We start from the raw sequence: 25,163 nt of genomic DNA on the forward strand, positions 1-25,163 counted from the left end.
AATTGCAACATTTAAAATGCATTTGGATGGGTATATGAATAGGAAGGGTTTTGAGGGAGATGGGCTGGGTGCTGGCAGGCGGGACTAGATTGGGTTGGGATATCTGGTTGGCATGGACAAGTTGGACCGAAGGGTCTGTTTCCATGCTGTACGTCTCTATGACTCTATGACCTATGCCCTCGAGTTCTGGACTCTCCGACCCCAGGGAAAAGACTTTGTCTATTTACCCTATCCATGCCTTTCATAATTTTGTAAACATCTATAGTCACCCCTCAGCCTCCGAAGCTCCATGGAAAACAGCCCCAGCCTGTTCAGCCTCTCCCTGTAGCTCAAATCCTTCAACCCTGGCAACATCCTTGTAAATCTTTTCTGAACTCTTTCAAGTTTCACAACATCTTTCCGATAGGAAGAAGACTAGAATTGCACGCAATATTTCAACAGTGGCCGAACCAATGTCCTGTACAGCCACAACATTAACCTCCCAACTCCTGTACTGAAAAATGTGTTGCTGGAAAAGTGCAACAGGTCAGGCAGCATCAAGGAGCAGGAGAATTGATGTTTCGGGCATAAGCTCTGATCTCCAGCATCTGCAGTCCTCACTTTCTCCCAACTCCTGTACTCAATACTCTGACCAATAAAGGAAAGCATACCAAACGCCGCCTTCACTATCCTATCTACCTGTGACTCCACTTTCAAGGAGCTATGTACCTGCACTCCAATGTCTCTTTGTTCAGCAACACACCCTAGGACCTTAACATTAAGTGTATAAGTCCTGCTAAGATTTGCTTTCCCAAAATGCCGCACCTCACATTTATCTGAATTAAACTCCAGCTATCCTTCTCAGCCCTTTGACCCATCTGGTCAAGATCCTGTTGTAATCTGAGGTAACCCTCTTCGCTGTCCACTACACCTCCAATTTTGGTGTCATCTGCAAACTTACTAACTGTACCTCTTATGCTCGCATCCAAATCATTTATGTAAATGACAAAAAGTAGAGGAGAAAGTGAGGTCTGCAAATGCTGGAGATCAGAGCTGAAAATGTGTTGCTGGAGAAGCGCAGCAGGTCAGGCAGCATCCAGGGAACAGGAGAATCGACGTTTCGGGCATAAGCCCTTCTTCAGGAAAAAGTAGAGGACCCAACACCGATCTTGTGGCACTCCACTGGTCACAGGCCTCCAGTCTGAAAAACAACCCTCCACCACCACCCTCTGTCTTCTACCTTTTGAGCCAGTTCTGTATCCAAATGGCTAGTTCTCCCTGTATTCCATGAGATCTAATCTTGCTAATTAGTCTCCCATGGGGAACCTTGTCGAACACCTTACTGAAGTCCATATGGATCACATCTACCACTTTGCCCTCATCAATCCTCTTTGTTACTTCTTCAAAAAACTCAATCAAGTTTGTGAGACATGATTTCCCATGCACAAAGCCATGTTGACTATCCCTAATCAGTCCTTGCCTTTTCAAATACATGTACATCCTGTCCTTCAGGATTTCCTCCAACAACTTACCCACCACCAATGTCAGGCGCACTGGCTTGTCCTTACCACTCTTCTTAAACAGTGGCACCACGTTAGCCAATCTCCAGTATTCTGGCACCTCACCTGTGTCTATCGATGATACAAATATCTCAGCAAGAGGCTCAGCATTCACTTCTCTAGCTTCCCACAGAGTTCTAGGGTACACCTGATCATGTCCTGGGTATTTATCCACCTTTATGCGTTTCAAGACATCCAACACTTCCTCCTCTGTAATATGGACATTTTGCAAGGTGTCACCATCTATTTCCCTACATTCTATATCTTCCATATCCTTTTCCACAGTAAATTTAGTATCTCCCCCATTTTCTGCAGCTCCACACAAAGGCTGCCTTGCTGATCTTTGAGGGAACCTATTCTCTCCCTAGTTACCCTTTTGTCCTTAATTTATTTGTGAAAACCCTTTGGATTCTGCTTAATTCTATTTGCCAAAGCTATCTCATGTCCCCTTTTTGCCCTCCTGATTTCCCTCTTAAGTATGCTTCTACTGCCTTCATACTCTTCTAAGGATTCACTCAGTCTATCCCATCTATACCTGACATATGCTTCCTTCTTTTTCTTAACCAAACCCTCAATTTTTTTAGTCATCTAGCATTCCCTGTACCTACCAGCCTTTTCTTTCACCTTACCAGGAATATACTTTCTCTGGATTCTCGTTATCTCATTTCTGAAGGCTTTCCAGCCATCCCTTTACTCGCGAACATCTGCCCCCAATCAGCTTTCGAAAGTTGTTGGCCTAATACCGTCTAAATTGACCTGTCTTTATAATCTTTGCACAGTTTGGCTACTGATCCTTTTAGCTTTTGCACATTGGCTGGACACATGCTGCGCCTCAAGTCTCTATGTCTGATAAACATATTTTTGGCCCATTATTCTTTATTCATTGATTAGATACATTTTTGATGATATGTTGGAGTGGAGCCAAGACCACAAATTTCAGAGCTTTATGTGCAGCGACAGAACTAGATCTCACAAGATTTAGGAAAACGTGTGACATAATTTGGGCAACTGCATCAATCAATCAAATCAAATTGATTGGGAATCGTCTATGAAATCTATAAAATTATCTTTGATAACACTGCAGTGCTCATTTGTCTCTATTTCTGTATTTCTTAAGTTTCAGATCTCATATATCTGACAGCATGTTTTACGAGTCATCAACAACTATGTCTCAAGCATCAAAGAACAAACTAAAGAGGCAGAGCCGGGCTTTCTCACAGGTTCTGTATCGGAAGCTAAGCTACCGTGAGCGACATTCTGTGACCGATAGCCCAACTAATCAAATGGATAACCCTTCAGAGCTCTCCATCCAGCTGTCAACTCCTGGTATACTCAAGATCTTTGGCAATGAAATTAGCAGTGGCACGAACTACAAAAGTGTCCTGGCTACGCCACGGTCGAGTGCCCAGGAGTTGGTCAAAGAAGCCCTTGAGCGCTATGCTGTAAGCAGGAAGTCTGCCACTGAGTACCTATTGTGTGATGTGATTGGAAGGTTTGAGGGAATAGACAAACACTGGCAGACAGAGTGTCTCCGAGCCTTGGGGGATAATGAAAAGCCACTGCTTCTTCAAGATCTATGGAAACCCAAGGAGGGATATGCCAGAAGATTCGAACTTCGAAGACGAGCTGATGTGGAGGCGATGGCTGCTCAGGAGAAAGACACAACAACTGCAGGTAAAGCCTGGTGCATGCATTTCCTTTAGAGCATTTTGGGGACTTGTGGGAGCTAAAGTTTGCGAGAAGATACGTAGCTCGGGTGCTCGTTGTGGTTCTGTTCGCTAAGCTGGGAATTTGTGTTGCAGACGTTTCGTCCCCTGTCTAGGTGACATCCTCAGTGCTTGGGAGCCTCCTGTGAAGCGCTTCTGTGATCATTCCTCTGGCATTTGTAGTGGTCTGAATCTGCCGCTTCCGGTTGTCAGTTCCAGCTGTCTGTTGCAGTGGCCAGTATATTGGGTCCAGGTCGATGTGCTTATTGATTGAATCTGTTAATGAGTGCCATGCCTCTAGGAATTCCCTGGCTGTTCTCTGTTTGGCTTGTCCTATAATGGTAGTGTTGTCCCAGTCGAACTCATGTTGCTTGTCATCTGCGTGTGTGGCTACTAAGGATAGCTGGTCGTGTCATTTCGTGGCTTGTTGGTGTCCATGGATGCGGATCGTTAGCTGTCTTCCTGTTTGTCTTATGTAGTGTTTTGTGCAATCCTTGCATGGGATTTTGTACACTACATTGGTTTTTCTCATGCTGGGTATTGGGTCCTTCGTTCTGGTGAGTTGTGTCTGAGAGTGGCTGTTGGTTTGTGTGCTGTTATGAGTCCTAGTGGTCGCAGTAGTCTGGCTGTCAGTTCGGAAATGCTCTTGATGTATGGTAGTGTGGCTAGTCTTTTGGGTTGTGGCATATCCTCGTTCCGTTGTCTTTCCCTGAGGCATCTGTTGATGAAATTGCGCTGGTATCCGTTTTTGGCGAATACATTGTATAGGTGTTCTTCTTCCTCTTTTTGCAGTTCTGGTGTACTGCAGTGTGTTGTGGCCCTTTTGAATAGTGTCTTGATGCAACTTCTTTTGTGTGTGTTGGGGTGGTTACTTTCGTAGTTCAGGACTTGGTCTGTGTGTGTGGCTTTCCTGTATACCTTTGTGGTGAATTCTCCAATCGGTGCTCTCCGTACCATCACGTCTAGGAATGGGAGTTGGTTGTCTTTTCTTCCTTTCTAGTGAATCGGATTCCTGTGAGTGTGGCGTTTCTGTGATTTTAATGATCTACATATCTGACCCAGAGTTTGGGTTGAATTTGCGGTAAGACTGTTTGCTCTAATCTTTGCATTACCGCTTCTGCTATGAGTCCAGAGATGGGTGAGCCCATTGGTGTGCTGTTGATTTGTTCATATATTTGGTTGTTGAATGTGAAGTGTGTTGTGAGGCACAGGTCCAGTAGTTTGAGTATGCCGTCTTTGTTGATGGGTTCAACGTCCTGTTGTCTGTTCTGTATGTCCAGCAGGTTGGCTATTGTTTCTCTGGCTAGGGTTTTGTCGATAGAGGTGAACAGTGCCATTACATCGAATGAGAACATGGTTTCTTCCTTGTCTATGTGTATATTTCTGATGATGTCCAAGAATTCCTGTGTTGATTGTATAGAGTGTCTGGATCCGCTGATCAGGTGTTTCAGTTTCTGCTGTAGTTCTTTAGCCAGTTTGTATGATAGTGTCCCTGGTAGTGATACTATGGATCTGAGTGGGATGTCTGGTTTGTGCACTTTAGGTAGTCCATAGAATCTGGGGGTATTGTTGCTTTCAGGTTTCATTCTCTGTAGGTCAAACCTGGTTATCTGAGTTTTTTTTTTGTAGGTTCCTCAGTGTGTTGTTTATCCTATTGGTGAGCTGTGGGGTGGGGTCAAACTCCCTCTTTTGGTAGGTGTTGGTATCTGCAAGTAGTTGCGATTTTTCGATGTAGTCTGCTTTGTCCAGGATGACCGTCATTCTGCCTTTGTCTGCTGGTAGTATGATTATGTTCTTATAGTTTCTTAGCGATTTTTCGATGTAGTCTGCTTTGTCCAGGATGACCGTCATTCTGCCTTTGTCTGCTGGTAGTATGATTATGTTCTTATCGTTTCTTAGTGATTTTAGTGCTTCCCTCTCCATGGTGTTGAGGTTATGTGTTTGTCTTTTCCTTGTTATCAGAGGTATGATACTTTGTCTCACTGTTTGTTGCGTCTCTTCTGTCAGTCCATTGTTCCTGAGTGTGCATTCTAGTGCTGCTAGGAAGTCTGCTGTCTTGGCGTCCCTGTGGTTGTAGTTGAGTCCCTTGGCCAGTATTGTTCCTTCCGTGTCTGTGAGCTGTCTGTGGGAGAGGTTTCTAACCCAGGTATGGGTTGTGGTGTCCTTTCTGTTGTGTGTTAGTTTGGCCATTTTTTCTTTTAGTGCCGTTTTTTTGCAGTGTGTGGTCCTGTTCTGTCCTATGGTGTCGGCCTGTTCTATGGTCCGGGTCCATTTCTGATTGGTGGTTTTTGAAATTAACGATTTTTGGCGCGCAATTTCTTGTCTGGGTCAGATATGTGGATGACACCTTTGTAATCATTAAAAACACAGAAATAGAGAACACACACTGGATCATCACACTCACAGGAATCCGATTCACTAGAGAGGAAGAAAAAGACAACCAACTCCCATTCCTAGACGTGATGGTACAGAGAGCACCGAATGGAGAATTCACCACAAAGGTATACAATAATGCCACATACACAGACCAAGTCCTGAACTACGAAAGCAGCCACCCCAAACAACCACAAAAGAAGTTGCATCAAGACACTATTCAAAAGGGCCACAACACACTGCAGTGCACTAGAATTGCAAAAAGAGGAAGAAGAACACCTATACAATGTATTCGCCAAAAACGGATACCAGCGCAATTTCATCAACAGATGCCTAAGGGAAAGACAACGGAACGAGGACATGCCGCACCCCAAAGGACTAGCCACACTACCATACATCAAGAGCATTTCCGAACTGACAGCCAGACTACTGCGACCACTAGGACTCATAACAGCACACAAACCAACAGCCACTCTCAGACAACAACTCACCAGAATGAAGGACCCGATACCCAGCATGAGAAAAACCAATGTAGTGTACAAAATCCTATGCAAGGACTGCGCAAAACACTACATAGGACAAACAGAAAGATAGCTAACGATCCGCATCCATGGACACCAACAAGCCACGAAATGACACGACCAGCTATCCTTAGTAGCCGCACACGCAGATGACAAGCAACATGAATTCGACTGGGACAACACTACTATTATAGGACAAGCCAAACAGAGAACAGCCAGGGAATTCCTAGAGGCATGGCACTCATTAACAGATTCAATCAATAAGCACATCGACCTGGACCCAACATACCGACCACTGCAGCGGACAGCTGGAACTGACAACCGGAAGCGGCAGATTCAAACCACTACAAATGCCGGAGGAAAGATCACAGAAGTGCTTCACAGGAGGCTCCCAAGCACTGAGGATGTCACCTAGACAGGGGACGAAACGTCTGCAACACAAATTCCCAGCTTGGCGAACAGAACCACAACAACTTGTTTTAGATTATTCAGTTCATCTACCTTAGGGACTCAGAATAATTTGTTATATTCTCGTGGTAGAGGTATGTTATTTGGATTGTTGCAAGTTGTGATGGATGATCAATGTTTGTGAATTCAGAGGGTGCATGCTCACATCTTGAGAGATGAGGCCAGATTATCCAGAATATTGTTGAGCTACAAATTGATGGAGCCCTCCTGCAGAGCGTGAAGGTAGCTTGTTATGCATTTTAACTTCAGTCCATCTTTTATTAACTTGTTTCATGCCTATGTCAAGAATCCTTTTTGTCTGCTTACCTTTCAGCTTGCTTGATTATATAATACAAGTATTGCAAGATTTCCTACTCTGCTGTTTGAGATTCATTCCTGAAAGTATAATTGACAGTTTTAAAATACATTAGTTTGTTTTGTTTTTCATGTAGTTGCATTATCTTTGGCACATTTCTTGCTGCTGGTGCACACAGCTACATTTTTGTGTTGTATACTTTTGAAAATAGCTTTCCCATTTCACTCTTGCTGATAATTACATTCAATTACTTGCATTCACCACAATTTTCATCTTTTTATTATTTTTAAATAGTAAAACACCCCAAAGTCCTTTACAGGAGACGTTTAGGGAGTGAATTTCAAATCTTACAGCTACAGGTAGGGCATTGAAATTTTGGGATGCACAAGAGAACAGAATTAAACGAGTACAGATAACTCATCAGGTTGTAGGGTTGAGGGAGATTACAAAGATAGCAAGCAGCAAGGTCATTAAGAGATTTGAAAAGAAAAGTGTGAGAATTTTAAAATGAAGATTCTGCAATGCAGTACAGTAGCAGGTAATAAGTGAACCAGGTGAGGAGAAAGTTGGAATAAGGGCAGCAGGGTTTTGGATGAGCTCAAGCTCTCAGAGTATAATGTGGGAATTCTGTTGGGATTACAATGACAATTCTAAATTTAGAGAATAATGAGACATTCGAGCAGTGGTATAATGGCATTTCAGGAGTCTAACTCCTAAATGGAATATGTATTCTTGTATCTTTAGCTCAATGGCACCTGCCCCACAAGTGCTCCTGTTCAACATTAGGGCGGGTTGTTGTGGTTCTGTTCGCCGAGCTGGAAGTTTTTGTTGCAAACGTTTCGTCCCCTGGCTAGGCGACATCATCAGTGCTTGGGAGCCTCCTGCGAAGCGCTTCTTTGATGTTTCCTCCGGTGTTTATAGTGGTCTGTCCCTGCCGCTTCCGGTTGTCAGTTTCAGCTGTCTGCTGTAGTGGTTGGTATATTGGGTCCAGGTCGATGAGTTTGTTGATGGAGTTTGTGGATGAATGCCATGCCTCTAGGAATTCCCTGGCTGTTCTCTGTCTGGCTTGCCCTATGATAGTAGTGTTGTCCCAGTCGAATTCATGTTGCTTGTTGTCTGCGTGTGTGGCTACTAAGGATAGCTGGTCGTGTCGTTTCGTGGCTAGTTGATGATCATGTATGCGGATTGTTAGCTGTCTTCCAGTTTGTCCTATATAGTGTTTTGTGCAGACCTTGCATGGTATTTTGTACACTACATTAGTTTTGCTCATGTTGGGTATCGGGTCCTTCGTTCTGGTGAGTTGTTGTCTGAGCGTGGCTGTTGGTTTGTGTGCCGTTATGAGTCCTAGGGGTCGCAGTAGTCTGGCTGTCAGTTCTGAGATGCTCCTGATGTATGGTAGTGTGGCTAGTCCTTTTGGTTGTGGTATGTCCTCGTTCCGTGGTCTTTCTCTTGGGCATCTGTTGATGAAGTTGCGCGGGTATCCGTTTTTGGCGAATACCTTGTATAGGTGTTCCTCTTCTTCTTTTTTCAGTTCTGGTGTACTGCAGTGTGTTGTGGCCCTTTTGAATAGTGTCCTGATGCAGCTTCGTTTGTGTGTGTTGGGGTGGTTACTTTCATAGTTTAGGACTTGGTCTGTGTGTGTGGCTTTCCTGTATACCCTTGTAGTGAATTCTCCATTCGGTGTTCTCTGTACCATCACGTCTAGGAATGGGAGTTGGCTATCCTTTTCTTCTTCTCTCGTGAATCGGATTCCGGTGAGTGTGGCGTTGATGATCCGGTGTGTTTTTTCTATTTCTGTGTTTTTAATGATTACAAACGTGTCATCGACATATCTGACCCAGAGTTTGGGTTGAATTTGTGGTAGGACTGTTTGTTCTAACCTTTGCATAACTGCCTCTGCTATGAGTCCCGAGATTGGTGATCCCATGGGTGTTCCGTTGATTTGTTCGTATATCTGGTTGTTGAATGTGAAGTGTGTTGTGAGGCACAAGTCCAGTAGTTTAAGTATGCCATCTTTGTTGATAGGTTCAGCGTCCTGTTTTCTGTTCTGTATGTCCAGTAGGTTGGCTATTGTTTCTCTGGCTAAGGTTTTGTCAATCGAAGTGAACAGTGCCGTCACGTTGAATGATATCATGGTTTCTTCTTTGTCTATGTGTATATTTCTGATGATGTCCAAGAATTCCTGTGTTGATTGTATAGAGTGTTTGGATCCGCTGACCAGGTGTTTCAGTTTCTGGTGTAGTTCTTTGGCCAGTTTGTATGATGGTGTCCCTGGTAGTGATACTATGGGTCTGAGTGGGATGTCTGGTTTGTGTACTTTAGGTAATCCATAGAATCTGGGGGTGTTGTTGCTTTCCGGTTTCATTCTTTGTAGGTCAGCTCTGGTTATCTGTCTGTTTTTTTGTAGATTCCTTAGTGTGTTATTTATCCTGTTGGTGAATTGTGGTGTGGGGTCAAATTCCTTCATTTGGTAGGTGTTGATATCTGCAAATAGTTGTTGTGCTTTTTGGATGTAATCTGATTTATCTAGGATGACCGTCATTCTGCCTTTATCTGCTGGTAGTATGATTATGTTCTTATCGTTTCTTAGTGATTTTAGTGCTTCCCTCTCCATGGTGTTGAAGTTATGTGTTTGTCTTTTCCTTGTTATCAGAGGTATGATACTTTGTCTCACTGTTTGTTGTGTCTCTTCTGTCAGTCCATTGTTCCTGAGTGTGCATTCTAGTGCTGCTAGGAAGTCTGCTGTCTTGGCGTCCCTGTGGTTGTAGTTGAGTCCCTTGGCCAGTATTGTTCTTTCCGTGTCTGTGGGAGAGGTTTTTAACCCAGGTGTGTGTTGTAGTGTCCTCTTTGTTGTGTGTTGGTTTGGCCATTTTTTCTTTTAGTGCCGTTTTTTTGCGGTGTGTTGTCCTGTTCTGTCCTATGGTGTCGGCCTGTTCTATGGTCCGGGTCCATTCACGATTAGTGGTTTTTGAAATTACCGACTTTTGGCGCGCAATTTCTTGTTTGTACTTGTGGAGTCGGTTGTGCGCGTCTGTGATCATTACCTGGATCATCCTGAATCCGTTCTGCTTGGCTGTTTCCCAGCTATCCTTAGTAGCCACACACGCAGACGCAGACAACAAGCAACATGAATTCGACTGGGACAACACTACTATCATAGGGCAAGCCAGACAGAGAACAGCCAGGGAATTCCTAGAGGCATGGCATTCATCCACAAACTCCATCAACAAACACATTGACCTGGACCCAGTATACCAACCACTACAGCGGACAGCTGAAACTGACAACCGGAAGCGGCAGGGACAGACCACTATAAACACCGGAGGAAACATCAAAGAAGCACTTCGCAGGAGGCTCCCAAGCACTGATGATGTCGCCTAGCCAGGGGACGAAACGTTTGCAACAAAAACTTGCAGCTCGGCGAACAGAACCACAACAACGAGCACCCGAGCTACAAATCTTCGCACAAACTTTGAACATTAGGGCGGGTATTGCATTAAAATCAGCTCCAACGTTGCTGTTGTTGTATCCTTGAGTGGTCTGCTGGACTTTCAACTGAAGCTTATCCCGAACACCCATGGCCAAAAAAATGCAAAAGCACTCCATTACAACAACAATCAAAAGCACACCTTCGCACCATATTTTTAGATTTGATTCCCTAAGGGAAACAGGCCCTTCAGTCCAACAAGTCCACACCAACCCTCCGCAGAGTAACCCACCCAGACCCATTTCTCTCTGAGTAATGCACCTAAGGCTGTGGGCAACTTAGTGTGGCCAGTTCACCAGACATGCACATCTTTAGACTGTGGGAGGAAACCCATGCAGACACAGGGAGAATGTGCAAACTCTACGCAGACAGTTGCCTGAGGGTGGAATTGAATCTGGGTCCCTGGTGCTGTGAGGCAGTAGTGCTAACCACTGAGCCACCGTGAGAAATTACATTGCTTCTGAAGGATGTATAACATAGAACACAGAACATGTAACGTAGTGCAGTACAGGCCCTTTGGCCCTCAACGTTGCGCCGACCTGTGAAACTAATCTAAAGCCCATCTAACCTACACTATTCCATTATCATCCATATGTTTATCCAGTGACTATTTAAATGCCCCTAATGTTGGCAAGTCCACTACTGTTGCAGGCAGGTGGTTTGCTGGTGGAATGAACTTCCTGAGAAAGTTGTGGATGTGGGTACAATTACAACATTTAAAAGTAGTTCTGCTTTGACCTGGAACTTGCAGTTTATTGATCATTGGTTGGTTACTTGATTTTTTTTCAGCGATATCATATTAAAATAGTTAATATATGCAAACAATCAAAAGCTGGTTAACAGTTTTAGAAGTTGATGTAAACCAGAGAAAGCAGTAAAATAGGGGCTGATGTGATTCTAAGCACTTTCATGGAGTTTGAATCTGAAATTGTGGCTAAATCTGGCATTTTCCACTTGATTTGGAAAACTTCACACGTGGCTAGGTGAAAACCAAAGGAGGTAATCTACATGTATTTCTGGGACAGGCACCTCTGGAGAACAACACATTTAAATGTATAACTGCTGGTTTATTTTGAGCATTTTGGCCTGGATTTTTCTAATAGCTTAGAAGTCCCAACCTACAGACTTTGCATCCTTTTGAAATGCATACCTGTTCCATGTGTGACTTTGTCCTTTCTCACAGTTTAGATGCACAGTGCATTTTGAGAGTTGTGCTAGGATGAATAAGAAGTGGACAATAGCATAATCATACTGAATTTGATGGAAACGAGACTCATGGCTTGTAACACTTTGCCTCTTATTAATGCATCCCTGCTTCTCTATATAGTCCATCATCTGCCCTGCCCAAATTGCCATTGTGGCAGAGTGGCACATATCTCCACTTTAGTCTCCTTCCTTCCTTCTCAGACCCCTATCTCCTCCTTTGAGAATTCCAGACTTTGCCCTATTCTCTTCCCTCTTCTTTAAAACCATGCTAAGACCTATTACAATTTGAGATGTATCTATTATGCAGTTCATCCTTGGTAACTTCAAACTCCATCTCACTCGCTTTGACTTTTCTCCTTTGATTTCACACCTCCTAAGTGTTGCTAAAATCTCTGTATAAATACTATTATCATACTCATGGTCACTTCTGTATTACCGTAGTGTTCATCACAAGTCCTTCTCTGATCTCTTCTTGTTTTGCTCCTGATACAAGCCCCCAACATGCTTTCAGCTTTTTCTTCCTGATGTATGCATTCTAAAATTTCCTTCAAAATCACTAACAGTGCATTTTCAAGTGGCCATTGTCCTGGCCTCCATTTGCCATAATATTTCTGCAGCAGCCAATCTGCACAACCACCCCACCTAATGTCTGGGTGTTGTGCTTGCTCATTTTTCAGATGTCATTCTCATAAGGCTCCCATATTAATTGACTCCATCAGTAGATCTAATTGGACCACATCAGATTTTAATCAGAAGGCTGTGGAGGCCAGGTCATTGAGCATATTTAAGACAGAGATAGACAGGTTCCTGATTGTCAAGGGGATCAAAGGTTACATGGAAAAAGTGGGAGAATGGCGTTGAGAAACTTATTGAGCAGAGCAGACTCAATGGGCTGAATGGCTTAATTTCTGCTCCAATGTCTTATGGTCTAATGATATCCTTCATCGTGTTCTATGGCACTATCACTATTCTAAATGGGACAAATTTGGAACAAATCAAGCAACTCAAGGCTGGGCATCCATAAGGCATGATAGGCCATTAACACTAGCAAAACTGTACCCCAACACAATCTGCAACATCATGGCCCAGCATATCCCCTACTCAACCATTACCATTAAGCCATTGGATCAACACTGATTCAATGAAGAGTGCAGAACGGCATATCAGGAGCAGCCCAAGCATTTCTAAAAATTATGTTTGTCAACTTAGTTAAACTACAAAATTATTATGGGACTATTGCATACAAAACAGTAATAGATGGATGGAGCAATTCCACAACAGCAGATCAAATTCAAGCTCTACAGTCCTGCCACATCCAGTCATTCACAATTAAATAAATAGTGTGAGGTGAAGGCTCCATAAATAGCCCCATCCTTAGTGAAGAGAGGCCCAGTGCATCAATGCAAAAGTCAAGGTGAAGAATTTTCTCCTATCTTCAATCAGAAGTGCCAAGTGGATGATCCATCTCAGCCTCCTCCTGAGGACCTCAATATCACGAATGTCAGTTTTCAGCGATTCAGTTCACTCCAGTCATATAAAGAAATGGCAGAAGGCAATAGATATTGCAAAGGCTATGGGCCCTGACAATATTCTGTCAACACTACTGAAGTTCTGCTCGAGAACTAACTGCATAGTTAGCTGAGTGTTCCAGGACAGTTACAACAAAGGCATTGACAGTGATTGCTTCGAAAGAACCACAGAGATCAAAGTTACAGACACCATTGCATGGGTTTTCATCTACTTGGATGTTAATGTTTATCTGTGTTTTAAACTTGTTTGCTTGTATAAAAATGTTGAAAAATCCCAAAAAATTCTGAATTATGATCTCCAGGGGTAATAGAGAACACTTAATAGTTGGAGCAGCATGGGGAGAGACTTGTCTTGGTGACGAAATAAAATAAGTCGTGGCAACTGAAACATTGAGATGAAAGTATAGACTTATCAATGCACTTATTGATGAAGTTGCGCATGGCAATTAAAGAGTTTTAAGGAGATGGTTAATTGCTGAGAAAGCGGTTATTTTTGCTCTTCAAATGGCTTTAGAGCATTGATTAGCATTGGAGGTCATAGAGTCCTATAGCAATGAAACCAGGCCCTTTGGACCGAACTGGTTCACGCCAACCAAAATGTCCATCCACTCTAAACCCATTTCCCTGCACTTGGCCCACATCCTTCTAAACCTTTCCTATCCATGTATTTATCTAAATGCCTTTTAAATGTTGTTAATGTACCGGCCTCAACTAGTTCCACTAGCAGCTCATTTCACATGCAAACCACCCTCTGTGGAAAAAAAAAAGTTGCCCCTCAGGTTCCCTTTTATTCATTCCCCTCTAACCTTAAACTGATGCCCTCTCATCCTTGATTCCCCAACCCTGGGTAAAAGACTAAGTGCATTCACCCTATCTACGCCTCTCACGATCTCTTACATATCTATAAGATCACCCTGCAATCTCCTATGTTCTAAAGAAAAAAGTCCTAGCTTGTCCAACTTCTCCCTATAACTCAGACCATTCAGTACTGACAACATTCTTGTAAATTTCTTCTGCACTCTTTCCAATTTAATAGTGTTCCGTTGGTGTTCCTTGTTGATTTAGTAATTAATATACTCACTCTTTCCGCTAATTCAAGAAAGTCTGATTAAATTGGATCCTTTTAATGTACAAGTTCATTTGGGCCTGGGAGAAAGCTATCCACAAGGGGAGTGATCTCTAATTTACCTTGTTCCAAAAAAATCAAGGGGATGGGTGAATAGCGAAAGGGGGCCAGTTTATCCAGCCCTCACCTGGGAACATATTAGTGTGCAGTATTTCATCTGAAACTTTAATGAAATGGGGAACCTTGTCCAGGATTTGGTCCTAAAAGCACGTAACCATCTCTGGTGTTCTTTTTTCCTAGTTTGAACCAAAACTGTAATGAGGCCAGAAGATGAGTAACCCTGGCGTAACCTAGAGTGTCAGCAAACAGGTTATTCCTTTGTATTTGCTGCTTGAAAGTCACCAATCCATTCCATTACTTTACTTATGACTAAGACTAGACAGTAATTGGCCTGGTTGGGTTTAATCTGCTTCATGTGAAGCTGCGAGGAGAAAGTGAGGTCTGCAGATGCTGGAGATCAAAGTTGAAACTTTATTGCTGGAACAGCACAGCAGGTCAGGCAGCATCCAGGGAACAGGAGATTCGACGTTTCGGGCACAGGCCCTTCTTCAGGAATGAGCAGAGAGTGTTCAGCAGGAGAAGATAAAAGGTAGGGAGGAGGGACTTGGAGGAGGGGCGTTGGAAATGTGATAGGTGGAAAGAGGTCAAGGTGAGGGTGATAGGTCGGAGTAGGATGGAGGCGGAGAGGTCAAGAAGAAGACTGCAGGTCAGGAAGGCGGTGCCGGGCTGGAGGGATTCGGCTGAGACAAGGTGGGGGGAGGGGGGATGAAGAAACTGGTGAAGTCCAAGTTCATCCCCTGTGGTTGGAGGGTTCCCAGTCGGAAGATAAGACGCTCCTCCTCCGACCGTCGCGTTGTTGTGGTTTGGCGGTGGATGAGTCCAATGACCTGCATATCCTCGGTGGAGTGGGAGGGGGAGTTGAAATGCTGTGCTACAGGGTGGTTGGGTTGGTTCGTCCGGGTGGCCCAGAGGTGCTCTCTGAATCGCTCCGCAAGTAGGCGGCCTGTCTCCCCGATATAGAGGAGGCCATACCGGCTGCAGCGGATGCAGTAGATGATGTGGGTGGAGGTGCAGGTGAATCTGTGGCGGATATGGAAGTTTCCTTTGGGGCCTTGGAGAGAAGTGAGGGGGGAGGTGTGGGCGCAAGTGTTGCACCTCCTGCGGTTGCAAGGGAAGGTGCCGGGAGTGGAGGTTGGGTCGGTGGGGGGTGTGGATCTGACAAGGGAGTCGCGGAGAGAGTGGTCTCTATGGAAAGCTGATAGGGGAGGGGAGGGAAATATATCCTTGGTGCTGGGGTCTGTTTGGAGGTGGCGGAAGTGACGGCGGATGATGCGCTGTACATGGAGATTGGTGGGGTGGTAGGTGAGGGCCAGTGGGGTTCTGTCCTGGTGGCGGTTGGAGGGGCGGGGCTCAAGGGCGGAGGAGCGGGAAGTGGAGGAGATGCGGTGGAGGACACCGTCGACCACGTCGGGGGGGAAATTGTGGTCCTTGAAGAAGGAGGCCATCTGTGTTGTACGTATTTTGAACTGGTCCTCCTGGGAGCAGATGTGGCGGAGACGAAGGAATTGGGAGAATGGGATGGCGTTTTGACGAAGGAATTGGGAGAATGGGATGACGAAGGAATTGGGAGAATGGGAATGAGTCCCTCCGCGACTCCCTTGTCAGATCCACACACCCCACCGACCCAACCTCCACTCCCGGCACCTTCCCTTGCAACCGCAGGAGGTGCAACACTTGCGCCCACACCTCCACCCTCACTTCTCTCCAAGGCCCCAAAGGAAACTTCCATATCCGCCACAGATTCACCTGCACCTCCACCCACATCATCTACTGCATCCGCTGCAGCCGGTATGGCCTCCTCTATATCGGGAGACAGGCCGCCTACTTGCGGAGCGATTCAGAGAGCACCTCTGGGCCACCCGGACGAACCAACCCAACCACCCTGTAGCACAGCATTTCAACTCCCCCTCCCACTCCACCGAGGATATGCAGGTCATTGGACTCATCCACCGCCAAACCACAACAACGCGACGGTCGGAGGAGGAGCGTCTTATCTTCCGACTGGGAACCCTCCAACCACAGGGGATGAACTTGGACTTCACCAGTTTCTTCATCCCCCCTCCCCCCACCTTGTCTCAGCCGAATCCCTCCAGCCCGGCACCGCCTTCCTGACCTGCAGTCTTCTTCTTGACCTCTCCGCCTCCATCCTACTCCGACCTATCACCCTCACCTTGACCTCTTTCCACCTATCACATTTCCAACGCCCCTCCTCCAAGTCCCTCCTCCCTACCTTTTATCTTCTCCTGCTGAACACTCTCTGCTCATTCCTGAAGAAGGGCCTGTGCCCGAAACGTCGAATCTCCTGTTCCCTAGATGCTGCCTGACCTGCTGTGCTGTTCCAGCAATAAAGTTTCAACTTTGATCTCCAGCATCTGCAGACCTCACTTTCTCCTCGCAGCTTCACATGAAGCAGATTAAACCCAACCAGGCCAATTACTGTCTAGTCTTAGTCATAAGTAAAGTAATGGAATGGATTGGTGACTTTCAAGCAGCAAATACAAAGGAATAACCTGTTTGCTGACACTCTAGGTTACGCCAGGGTTACTCATCTTCTGGCCTCATTACAGTTTTGGTTCAAACTAGGAAAAAAGAACACCAGAGATGGTTACGTGCTTTTAGGACCAAATCCTGGACAAGGTTCCCCATTTCATTAAAGTTTCAGATGAAATACTGCACACTAATATGTTCCCAGGTGAGGGCTGGATAAACTGGCCCCCTTTCGCTATTCACCCATCCCCTTGATTTTTTTGGAACAAGGTAAATTAGAGATCACTCCCCTTGTGGATAGCTTTCTCCCAGGCCCAAATGAACTTGTACATTAAAAGGATCCAATTTAATCAGACTTTCTTGAATTAGCGGAAAGAGTGAGTATATTAATTACTAAATCAACAAGGAACACCAACGGAACACTATTAAATTGGAAAGAGTGCAGAAGAAATTTACAAGAATGTTGTCAGTACTGAATGGTCTGAGTTATAGGGAGAAGTTGGACAAGCTAGGACTTTTTTCTTTAGAACATAGGAGATTGCAGGGTGATCTTATAGATATGTAAGAGATCGTGAGAGGCGTAGATAGGGTGAATGCACTTAGTCTTTTACCCAGGGTTGGGGAATCAAGGATGAGAGGGCATCAGTTTAAGGTTAGAGGGGAATGAATAAAAGGGAACCTGAGGGGCAACTTTTTTTTTTCCACAGAGGGTGGTTTGCATGTGAAATGAGCTGCTAGTGGAACTAGTTGAGGCCGGTACATTAACAACATTTAAAAGGCATTTAGATAAATACATGGATAGGAAAGGTTTAGAAGGATGTGGGCCAAGTGCAGGGAAATGGGTTTAGAGTGGATGGACATTTTGGTTGGCGTGAACCAGTTCGGTCCAAAGGGCCTGGTTTCATTGCTATAGGACTCTATGACCTCCAATGCTAATCAATGCTCTAAAGCCATTTGAAGAGCAAAAATAACCGCTTTCTCAGCAATTAACCATCTCCTTAAAACTCTTTAATTGCCATGCGCAACTTCATCAATAAGTGCATTGATAAGTCTATACTTTCATCTCAATGTTTCAGTTGCCACGACTTATTTTATTTCGTCACCAAGACAAGTCTCTCCCCATGCTGCTCCAACTATTAAGTGTTCTCTATTACCCCTGGAGATCATAATTCAGAATTTTTTGGGATTTTTCAACATTTTTATACAAGCAAACAAGTTTAAAACACAGATAAACATTAACATCCAAGTAGATGAAAACCCATGCAATGGTGTCTGTAACTTTGATCTCTGTGGTTCTTTCGAAGCAATCACTGTCAATGCCTTTGGAGTCGTACACAAGCTGGAAAACATCTGTATTAAAATATATAAAACACAGTGACCAATGTGCCATGAATTTAAGATAGTATTAAAATAATATGTTTTAATAAATTTAAGAAGAACTTTTAACAGTTAAATAGTTTCTTGGTATTATATGTAAGGAACAATTATGTTTTTATTGGAGAACATGTATAAACAACAGGGTTATGAATTCCAGACAATTTTCAGATGAAGTAAATGCTTCAGTCAATCCCTGAGGCTTAGACGGGGGATGTACAATTTTTCTCATGATTCCAGTAAGTTTGCAGTAAGTGAGGAGACAGCTTTTACATCATTACTAATACCATGAGGTGCAAGAGTGTTTGTTTGTGAGACTGCTGAATCGTGCATCGGAAGATTAATTGCATTTTCTGACCATCCAGAAGAACCTTGGTTAGTACTGTTTATTTGTCATTTTATTTTTAGAATACACTCTACACAACTACACAAGGAGAAGAGATCTCGAATACATCTATTAGTGATTATACGTCTTCCTCTTGTCCTACTTGCTGTTTAATTCAGTGTTTGCAAGCAAGTTTAAATAAGCTTGAATTTGCCTCCCTCTCCTTGTAAATTGATTGCAAGACGAAATGAAATCAGAAAGTTAATGTTTAACTGTTAATTCAACTCAACTTTTAAGTGTTTTGTCTTTAAATGGAATATTTTTGATTGAAATGGAAGTAGGAATGTAGGGACCTTAGGAGAATGATTTGTGATGAGTTATTATTTCATTTAATTTCAGTGCTGCCCTATCTTTTGCTTTGTTATAAACTATTTTTAGAGAAGTAGAGCAGTGTCAGCAAAGTTCTGACAAAGGGTTTCCGCAAAATTCTAACAAAGGCTCCCTGGACCCAAAATGTTAACGCTGTTTTTCCTTTACAGATGCTTCACGACCTGCTGAGATTCTCCAGAAGTCTCTGGTTTTCTTCAGATTTCCAGCATCCACAGTTCTTTGTGTTTGTTTTAGTCCTGGAGTGAAATTTGAATCTTGAAACTTCTGGCTCAGAGAAAGGGATATTACTTCCTGAGCCACAAGACTTCAATAGAGAGAGTTAATTTTCTGCATCATTTTTATTTACAACGTTCTTATTGTTACTGATTGCTTGTGATAAAATAGTGATACCAATACAGCACTTAAAACATGAAAATCTTTTGCCACTTAATGAAGTTAGAGTAAGTTAATAGATCATAGTGTTGGTAGATCATGTACATGGAGTGGCTGTGTTCCATGTTAATAATGTCTAATTAGCTCTGCATATAGTCTATGATTTCACTTGCAACAATCATGTATGTAAGTATCATTCTGAATCAAGCAAATGGTCAATGGCTCAGCTTAGATTGGTCTTACATCAGTTTAAATGGTCAAAACTAGTGTGGACTTGCAGACAATGAAGAACACAGAATTCTAATATTTGCATCAATATAGAATCTTTTGCCTTATTTTGTATTTGATTTCAAATTTATTGCACAGTTCCTTAATACATCAGTACCTGTATATCATCCTCTTTATGTAATTTCATATCCTCAGTCCACAATCCAAAACTCCAGTGTACCTCCTGAAGCTGACTCTGTTTTTCTCTGGTTGCATTGCTCTTTTTAGTTGCTCCTCATGCAAAACAATTCCTTTAATCAGCTGCAGCAGAACAACATTTCCCTTTATTCTGCCAGAGGTAAACTAATTACCATCAGTTTGCTACTGCTATCTCATCTACTTATTTTAAGAGGGTCAGTTAGCTTAGTTGGCTGGACGGCTGGTTTGAAACGCAGACTGATGCCGACAGCATAGGTCTTCAATTCCTGCACCAGTTGAGGTAATCATGAAGGATTCTTCTATGGAAGGAATATGTTGACTTGACTTTGTTTATATTTAAGAGGCTGTTCTTGAGCAAGTCAATAACAATTGCATGGACCAGCAAGGGAAGATCACCCCTTAACTATTGAAAAATGTCTTCTGTCTCTTTTTTTTCACATGGTATGGTTGGATCTTCTCTTTCTTTTGAACAGGAAGGAAGGGATAAAGAGCTGGATGAAACATAAATCCTAATTAACAGCTGCACAGTCAATAAAGAGACTGAACTACACTCCAGAGGCTTTTGAACTCCTAAACCAGACTGAGCTGCAGCAGCAGTGAATTTTATAGTGTTTCTGCTCAATCTGTCTACCCTATAAAATCTAGTTACGCAAGCTCAGTTCTGTCTAATTTCCATTTTCGGATTCCTCCTGAGTCCAGTTAACTCCCAACTCTACGCTACACTTCACTACTTTTAATTAATATTTTATTTTCTTCATTCCTACTTCATTTAAAAAATGGCTTAAAGTCCAGGTTTCTTTCCTCTATTTTGTATTCCAAACTTATGCATCTGTGAAAAATTAATGGTAATGTAAGTTGAAAGACAAAAGAGAGAGAAAATACAGCGGTCTTGTGTTGGTAGCACAGGAGTGGTGGGCCAAAATATTCTCTCTGTGCTGTGAATTTGATGATTTGATGTTAGCTTTTTGGCAGGACTATCTGAAAGTATGTCTGGAACTATTAAAGCAGCAAAAAACATTGACAAATCATTAATAACAATGTAGAACAGCACTCTGTTGTACCATGTATATATTGCCACATGCTGGGGGACTCTGAATAATATTTCATGTACTCCCTTAATTGCTCAATGGATTTAGTGATGTGTACCGGGAGGTACATCAGACAGTCTCATTATTTTCCTTATCTGTACTAAATAAACCAATTCCAAAGTGGCAATAGACAAAAGTTGAGTTGCTACCATTTACCTCATTGCTGGAGATGAAAAATCTGGCATGGGTTATCAGTCTTGATTGGGTCACTGGAAATATTGTTTGAAGATGGGGACAGATTTGAGCCTGATTGTGATGACCATTACAATTGTCTAGCTTGCTGACTTTTTTTTTTGGCAAGTTAATCATTTTAGCTGCCTGTTATATGCCAAGATTGACATTCAGTTCTATTGAAGTAAGTGGAAGTAAATATCAAGCAAGCTCATAAGATGTCACTATTAAACACGACAGCCCAAGAGAAAAATCTACCCCATTATTTGCACATATTTATTATTAATTATTCTCTTTAAAGTTGCTTCTATTTTGTTATTAGTTTCCTAGTATGCACCATAAATCTTATTTTTGGAATTCTGTTAATTTTACAAATCTACCAAGTAGGTGATAACCAAGAGCTACGAAGGTTAATGTATTTTCTCCTCTACCTCGTGGGAAAATTTCTGTTTCACTCTGTCTAGTAACCCAGTGAGCAGATCCAGATGGAAATTTCGTTATGACAGAACATTATCACATCATGACATTACATTTGAATGCCAGGATGCAGAGTCACTAAGAATTTGGTATCCATTAATAAATGAGTATCAATGGCCATTTACCCACAGTATCATTATAATTCTCTTGCATAAAACTCATTCAGAAATTAGGTAGCAACAAACAATGTTAAATAATCAATATAATTAAATAATGTTTGTTTGACCTCATCCATATCTGCTAAATTGTAAATAGCTTGTTACTTCAGCTTAACATGCCATTTTGATGGATGAGGACCAAGTCAAAAATAAATTGATATTCTCAGCGGAAGGCACATTTCAACATTTAATAAAGGTGACTAAAAATATCTCAACATATGCAATCATACATTTTTTCTCCTTATTGGGTTGTCATCAGGAAGGAATTTGCTTGGGAACTTAGTTGTGTGACCATTTTTCTTATGTATTTTGAGCAACAAATATTTTATGAAATGTAATCCAGTAAATATAACCGTACCACAATCTCTCAGAAAAAATGCTCATGGTGTAAGCTGTGTTCTTATTTCCAGGGAACAATTTTTCTTGTAGAATGACACAGAACAAAGAGAAGCCATTTAGCCCATTGCACTGAGGCAGAGTTATCTACTACGTTTCCTCAAGACTTTTCCCCCCTTGAAATGTTTGTGAATTATGGCATATTACGATTGCATGTATTTCTGTCACCCTTTTACCCATTGCACTTTATTCGTCACCTTATTGAGGAGTGATGTAATGGGTTTGAAGCAGTTAAAAGAAGGTTTATCACATTAATATCAGTAATGGGTGAGTTGCTTTAGGAGGAAAGGTTGGCAGGCTAGACTTGTATTCACTGGACTTCAGGAGAGCAAGAGGTGAATTCATTGAAACATCAGAAAGATCCTGAGTGATCTTAACAGAATGCATGTAGAAAGAATGCTTTCTGTTGTGTGAGGATCTAGAACTAGGGGTCACTGTTAGAAATGAGGGGTCATTCATTTAAAGCAGATGAGGTGAAATCTTTTTTTCTGAGGGTCTTTGGAATGGTCTTCCACAAAATAGAGTCATAGAGACATACAGCACAGAAACAGACCCTTCAGTCCCACTAGTCTATGCCGATCATAATCCCAAACTAAACTAGTTCCACCTGCCTGCTCCGAGCCCATATCTCTCCAAACCTTTCCTATTCATGTACTTATTCAAATGTATTTTAAACGTTGTGATTGTACCCACATCCACCCTTCCTCAGGAAATTCATTCCACACATGAACTATGCTCATGTCTTTATTAAATCTGTCTCCACTCACTATAAAAATGTGCCTTTAGTCTCGAAATCCCCCTTCCTAGGGAAAAGACAACTACAATTAATTCTATCTATGCCCATCTTTATTTTATAAACTTCTATAAGGTCGGTTCTCAACTTCCAATGCTCCAGTGAGAAAAGTCCCAACCTAACCAGTCTTTCTTTATAACTCAAACCTTCCATACCCAGCAACATCCTGATAAATCTCTTCTGAATCCTCTCCAGCTTAATAATATCCTTCCTATAACTAGGTGACCAGAACTAGACACAGTATTTTAGAATGTGGTGGAAACTGAGTCCTTGTATATTTTAAAGGTAGAGGTGGATAAATTCTTATAAGCAAAGGAGTGAAAGGTTATCAGGAGTAAGCAGGTATATCCATTTGAGGTTACAATCAGATCAATTGTATTTTTATATGGCAGAGCTGGCTTGAAAGGCCAAATGACCTATTCTGTTTCAGGTTTGTATGTCAGATTATAAATCAGTGTAAAATCAATTTGCTTAATTTTATCTATGATTCATTTGCTAAATGCTATAGTAGTGATATACTGGTTGCCGTCCCTATGCTACTGTAAACAAATTTTGTTTTCTTAGTCTGCTTATGATTTTGAATATTTCTCTCTATTAAATCTTCTCTCTGCTGTAAGACTTAGGAAAAGCTAAGAGGAATCCTCACTTCATTATTCTTACCAAATAACTGAAGTTCCATCCTAGTGCATTTGAAGTAGTGGGGATTTAGTAGGAAAGTAAAACTGAGGCCAAAGATCAACCATGACCATGTATGGCAGAGTAGGATTGAGGGGCTGTGTGGCCTAATGTGCTTCAAATTCTTAGATTCTTAAATCTTTTTTACATTTTTGACAAATTTCTGAAAGGTATTGCCCAGAATTGAACACAATGCCACGGTTGATGCCGAACCAGGAGTATATAAAGATTTTAAAAAGCCAAGGATTTCATGTGTTTTTTGTTTCACTGCCAGCTCAACTCATCCGTTTGTGTTCAAAGATTATTTACACACATTCCCAGTTTTCTCTGATCCTGTGTCCCTTTTACACATGTGTCATTCAGTTAGTTCTTCCTGGAGAAAGTGAGGTCTGCAGACGCTGGAGATCAGTTCTTCCTACCAAAATTCACACTTCTATGTTCCGAATCATCAATCCGTTTCACCAATCTGTTTATATCCTCCTCATTGCTCATTACTCATTACGTTGTAACATTTTGAATAATCTGCAGAATGTGAAATTATGCCCTGTACCTACTAATTCAGGTCATTGGTGATTCCAATATGATCCCTGGGACAAAATAGTACACCATCATGCAGTAGCTATCCACTGCTACTTTCTGCTTATTGTCCTTTGGAGAATTTTGTACCATGCTGCCAGTATCCCATTAACCCAATTGGTTTTAATTTAGTTAATAAATCTATGTTGATTTTGTTTTAACAAGTAAGATAGCTGCTTCCGGTATTTAAATAGTAGAACCAGGTATTTTTCCTGAGTTCCTAATTATCCATCATAGCTATCCTTGTAGACCTCCATCAATCTCTGTTCCTAATCCAATTAATTCACTATCCTTGCATTTCTTTGTAAACTTCTGCAAGACCTACTTCTGTGGCCTCTTGCTGCCCTACGCATCTGTGCACTGTATTCTTTTCCAGTCTCCCATCTGTCTCCTTCTGTATGCTCCACTTTTTATGGCTCCTTCAATCAACTTGTTTCTACACTCGGGAACTGGATCTTCCACCTTGCTACCTCCATTTATGTTCATCGTCCGAAAAGCCATTTCTTTAATCACTCTTCATTGAGCTGATTCCTGATGTAGAACAGGTAGATGGGGTGGTGTTGAAGACATATGAGATACTTTCCTTTGTGAGCAGAGCCATAGAATGGAAGAGCAGAGAAATTAATCTAAAACTTTACACGAAGAAATGTGACTGCATGAAAGAGGGCATGGATTACATTTACAAAATTGTTGTCAGAATGGAAAACTATTGGATAGGCTAGGAGGTTTTCTATGGAACAGAAGAGGTTTTGAGGTGATTTAACAGAGGCATGTGAGAGTTATGAGAGGAATAGGAAGGATCTTTTAGTTGAGAAGTCAATAACCAGGCACTATGAATTTAAAATAGTTGGCAGATGAATTAATATGAAACTGAGGAAAAATCTTTTCACCTAGAGGGGTTGGGGTCTGGCATTTGCATCTGAAAGGGTGATGGGTGTAGAAATGCTTATTGCATTTTAATAATGCTGGATATTGACTTGAAGTGCTGTAACCTACAAGGTTTTGGACCCAGACCTACAAACAATGAACTGGCTGGATTACATTTGGACAGTACTGACAGAGTAGATCAATTTGCTTCTTCTGTTGTAAATTTTTACTGTTTCTATGTCCTACGACTGTTTAGACAAAGCGTAACCACACTTTGGA

At 42.3% G+C, this 25,163-nt stretch overlaps 1 protein-coding gene across 1 annotated transcript in view; it reads left to right on the plus strand.

Moving 5' to 3' along the window:
- The first annotated feature begins 2,667 nt into the window (after window positions 1–2,667).
- radil (Ras association and DIL domains) overlaps window positions 2,668–25,163 on the plus strand; it is a 115,752-nt gene continuing 93,256 nt past the window's right edge. Inside the window, exon 1 of the mRNA XM_043711913.2 lies at window positions 2,668–3,212. Within this exon, the coding sequence (XP_043567848.2) occupies window positions 2,681–3,212 (532 nt within the window). The 5' untranslated portion in view covers window positions 2,668–2,680. The remainder of the gene's footprint in view (window positions 3,213–25,163) is intronic.

This window comes from Chiloscyllium plagiosum, unplaced genomic scaffold (assembly GCF_037043375.1).
Source record: "Chiloscyllium plagiosum isolate Xiang-an unplaced genomic scaffold, Cpla_swu_hap1 HiC_scaffold_20, whole genome shotgun sequence".
NCBI lineage: Eukaryota > Metazoa > Chordata > Chondrichthyes > Orectolobiformes > Hemiscylliidae > Chiloscyllium > Chiloscyllium plagiosum.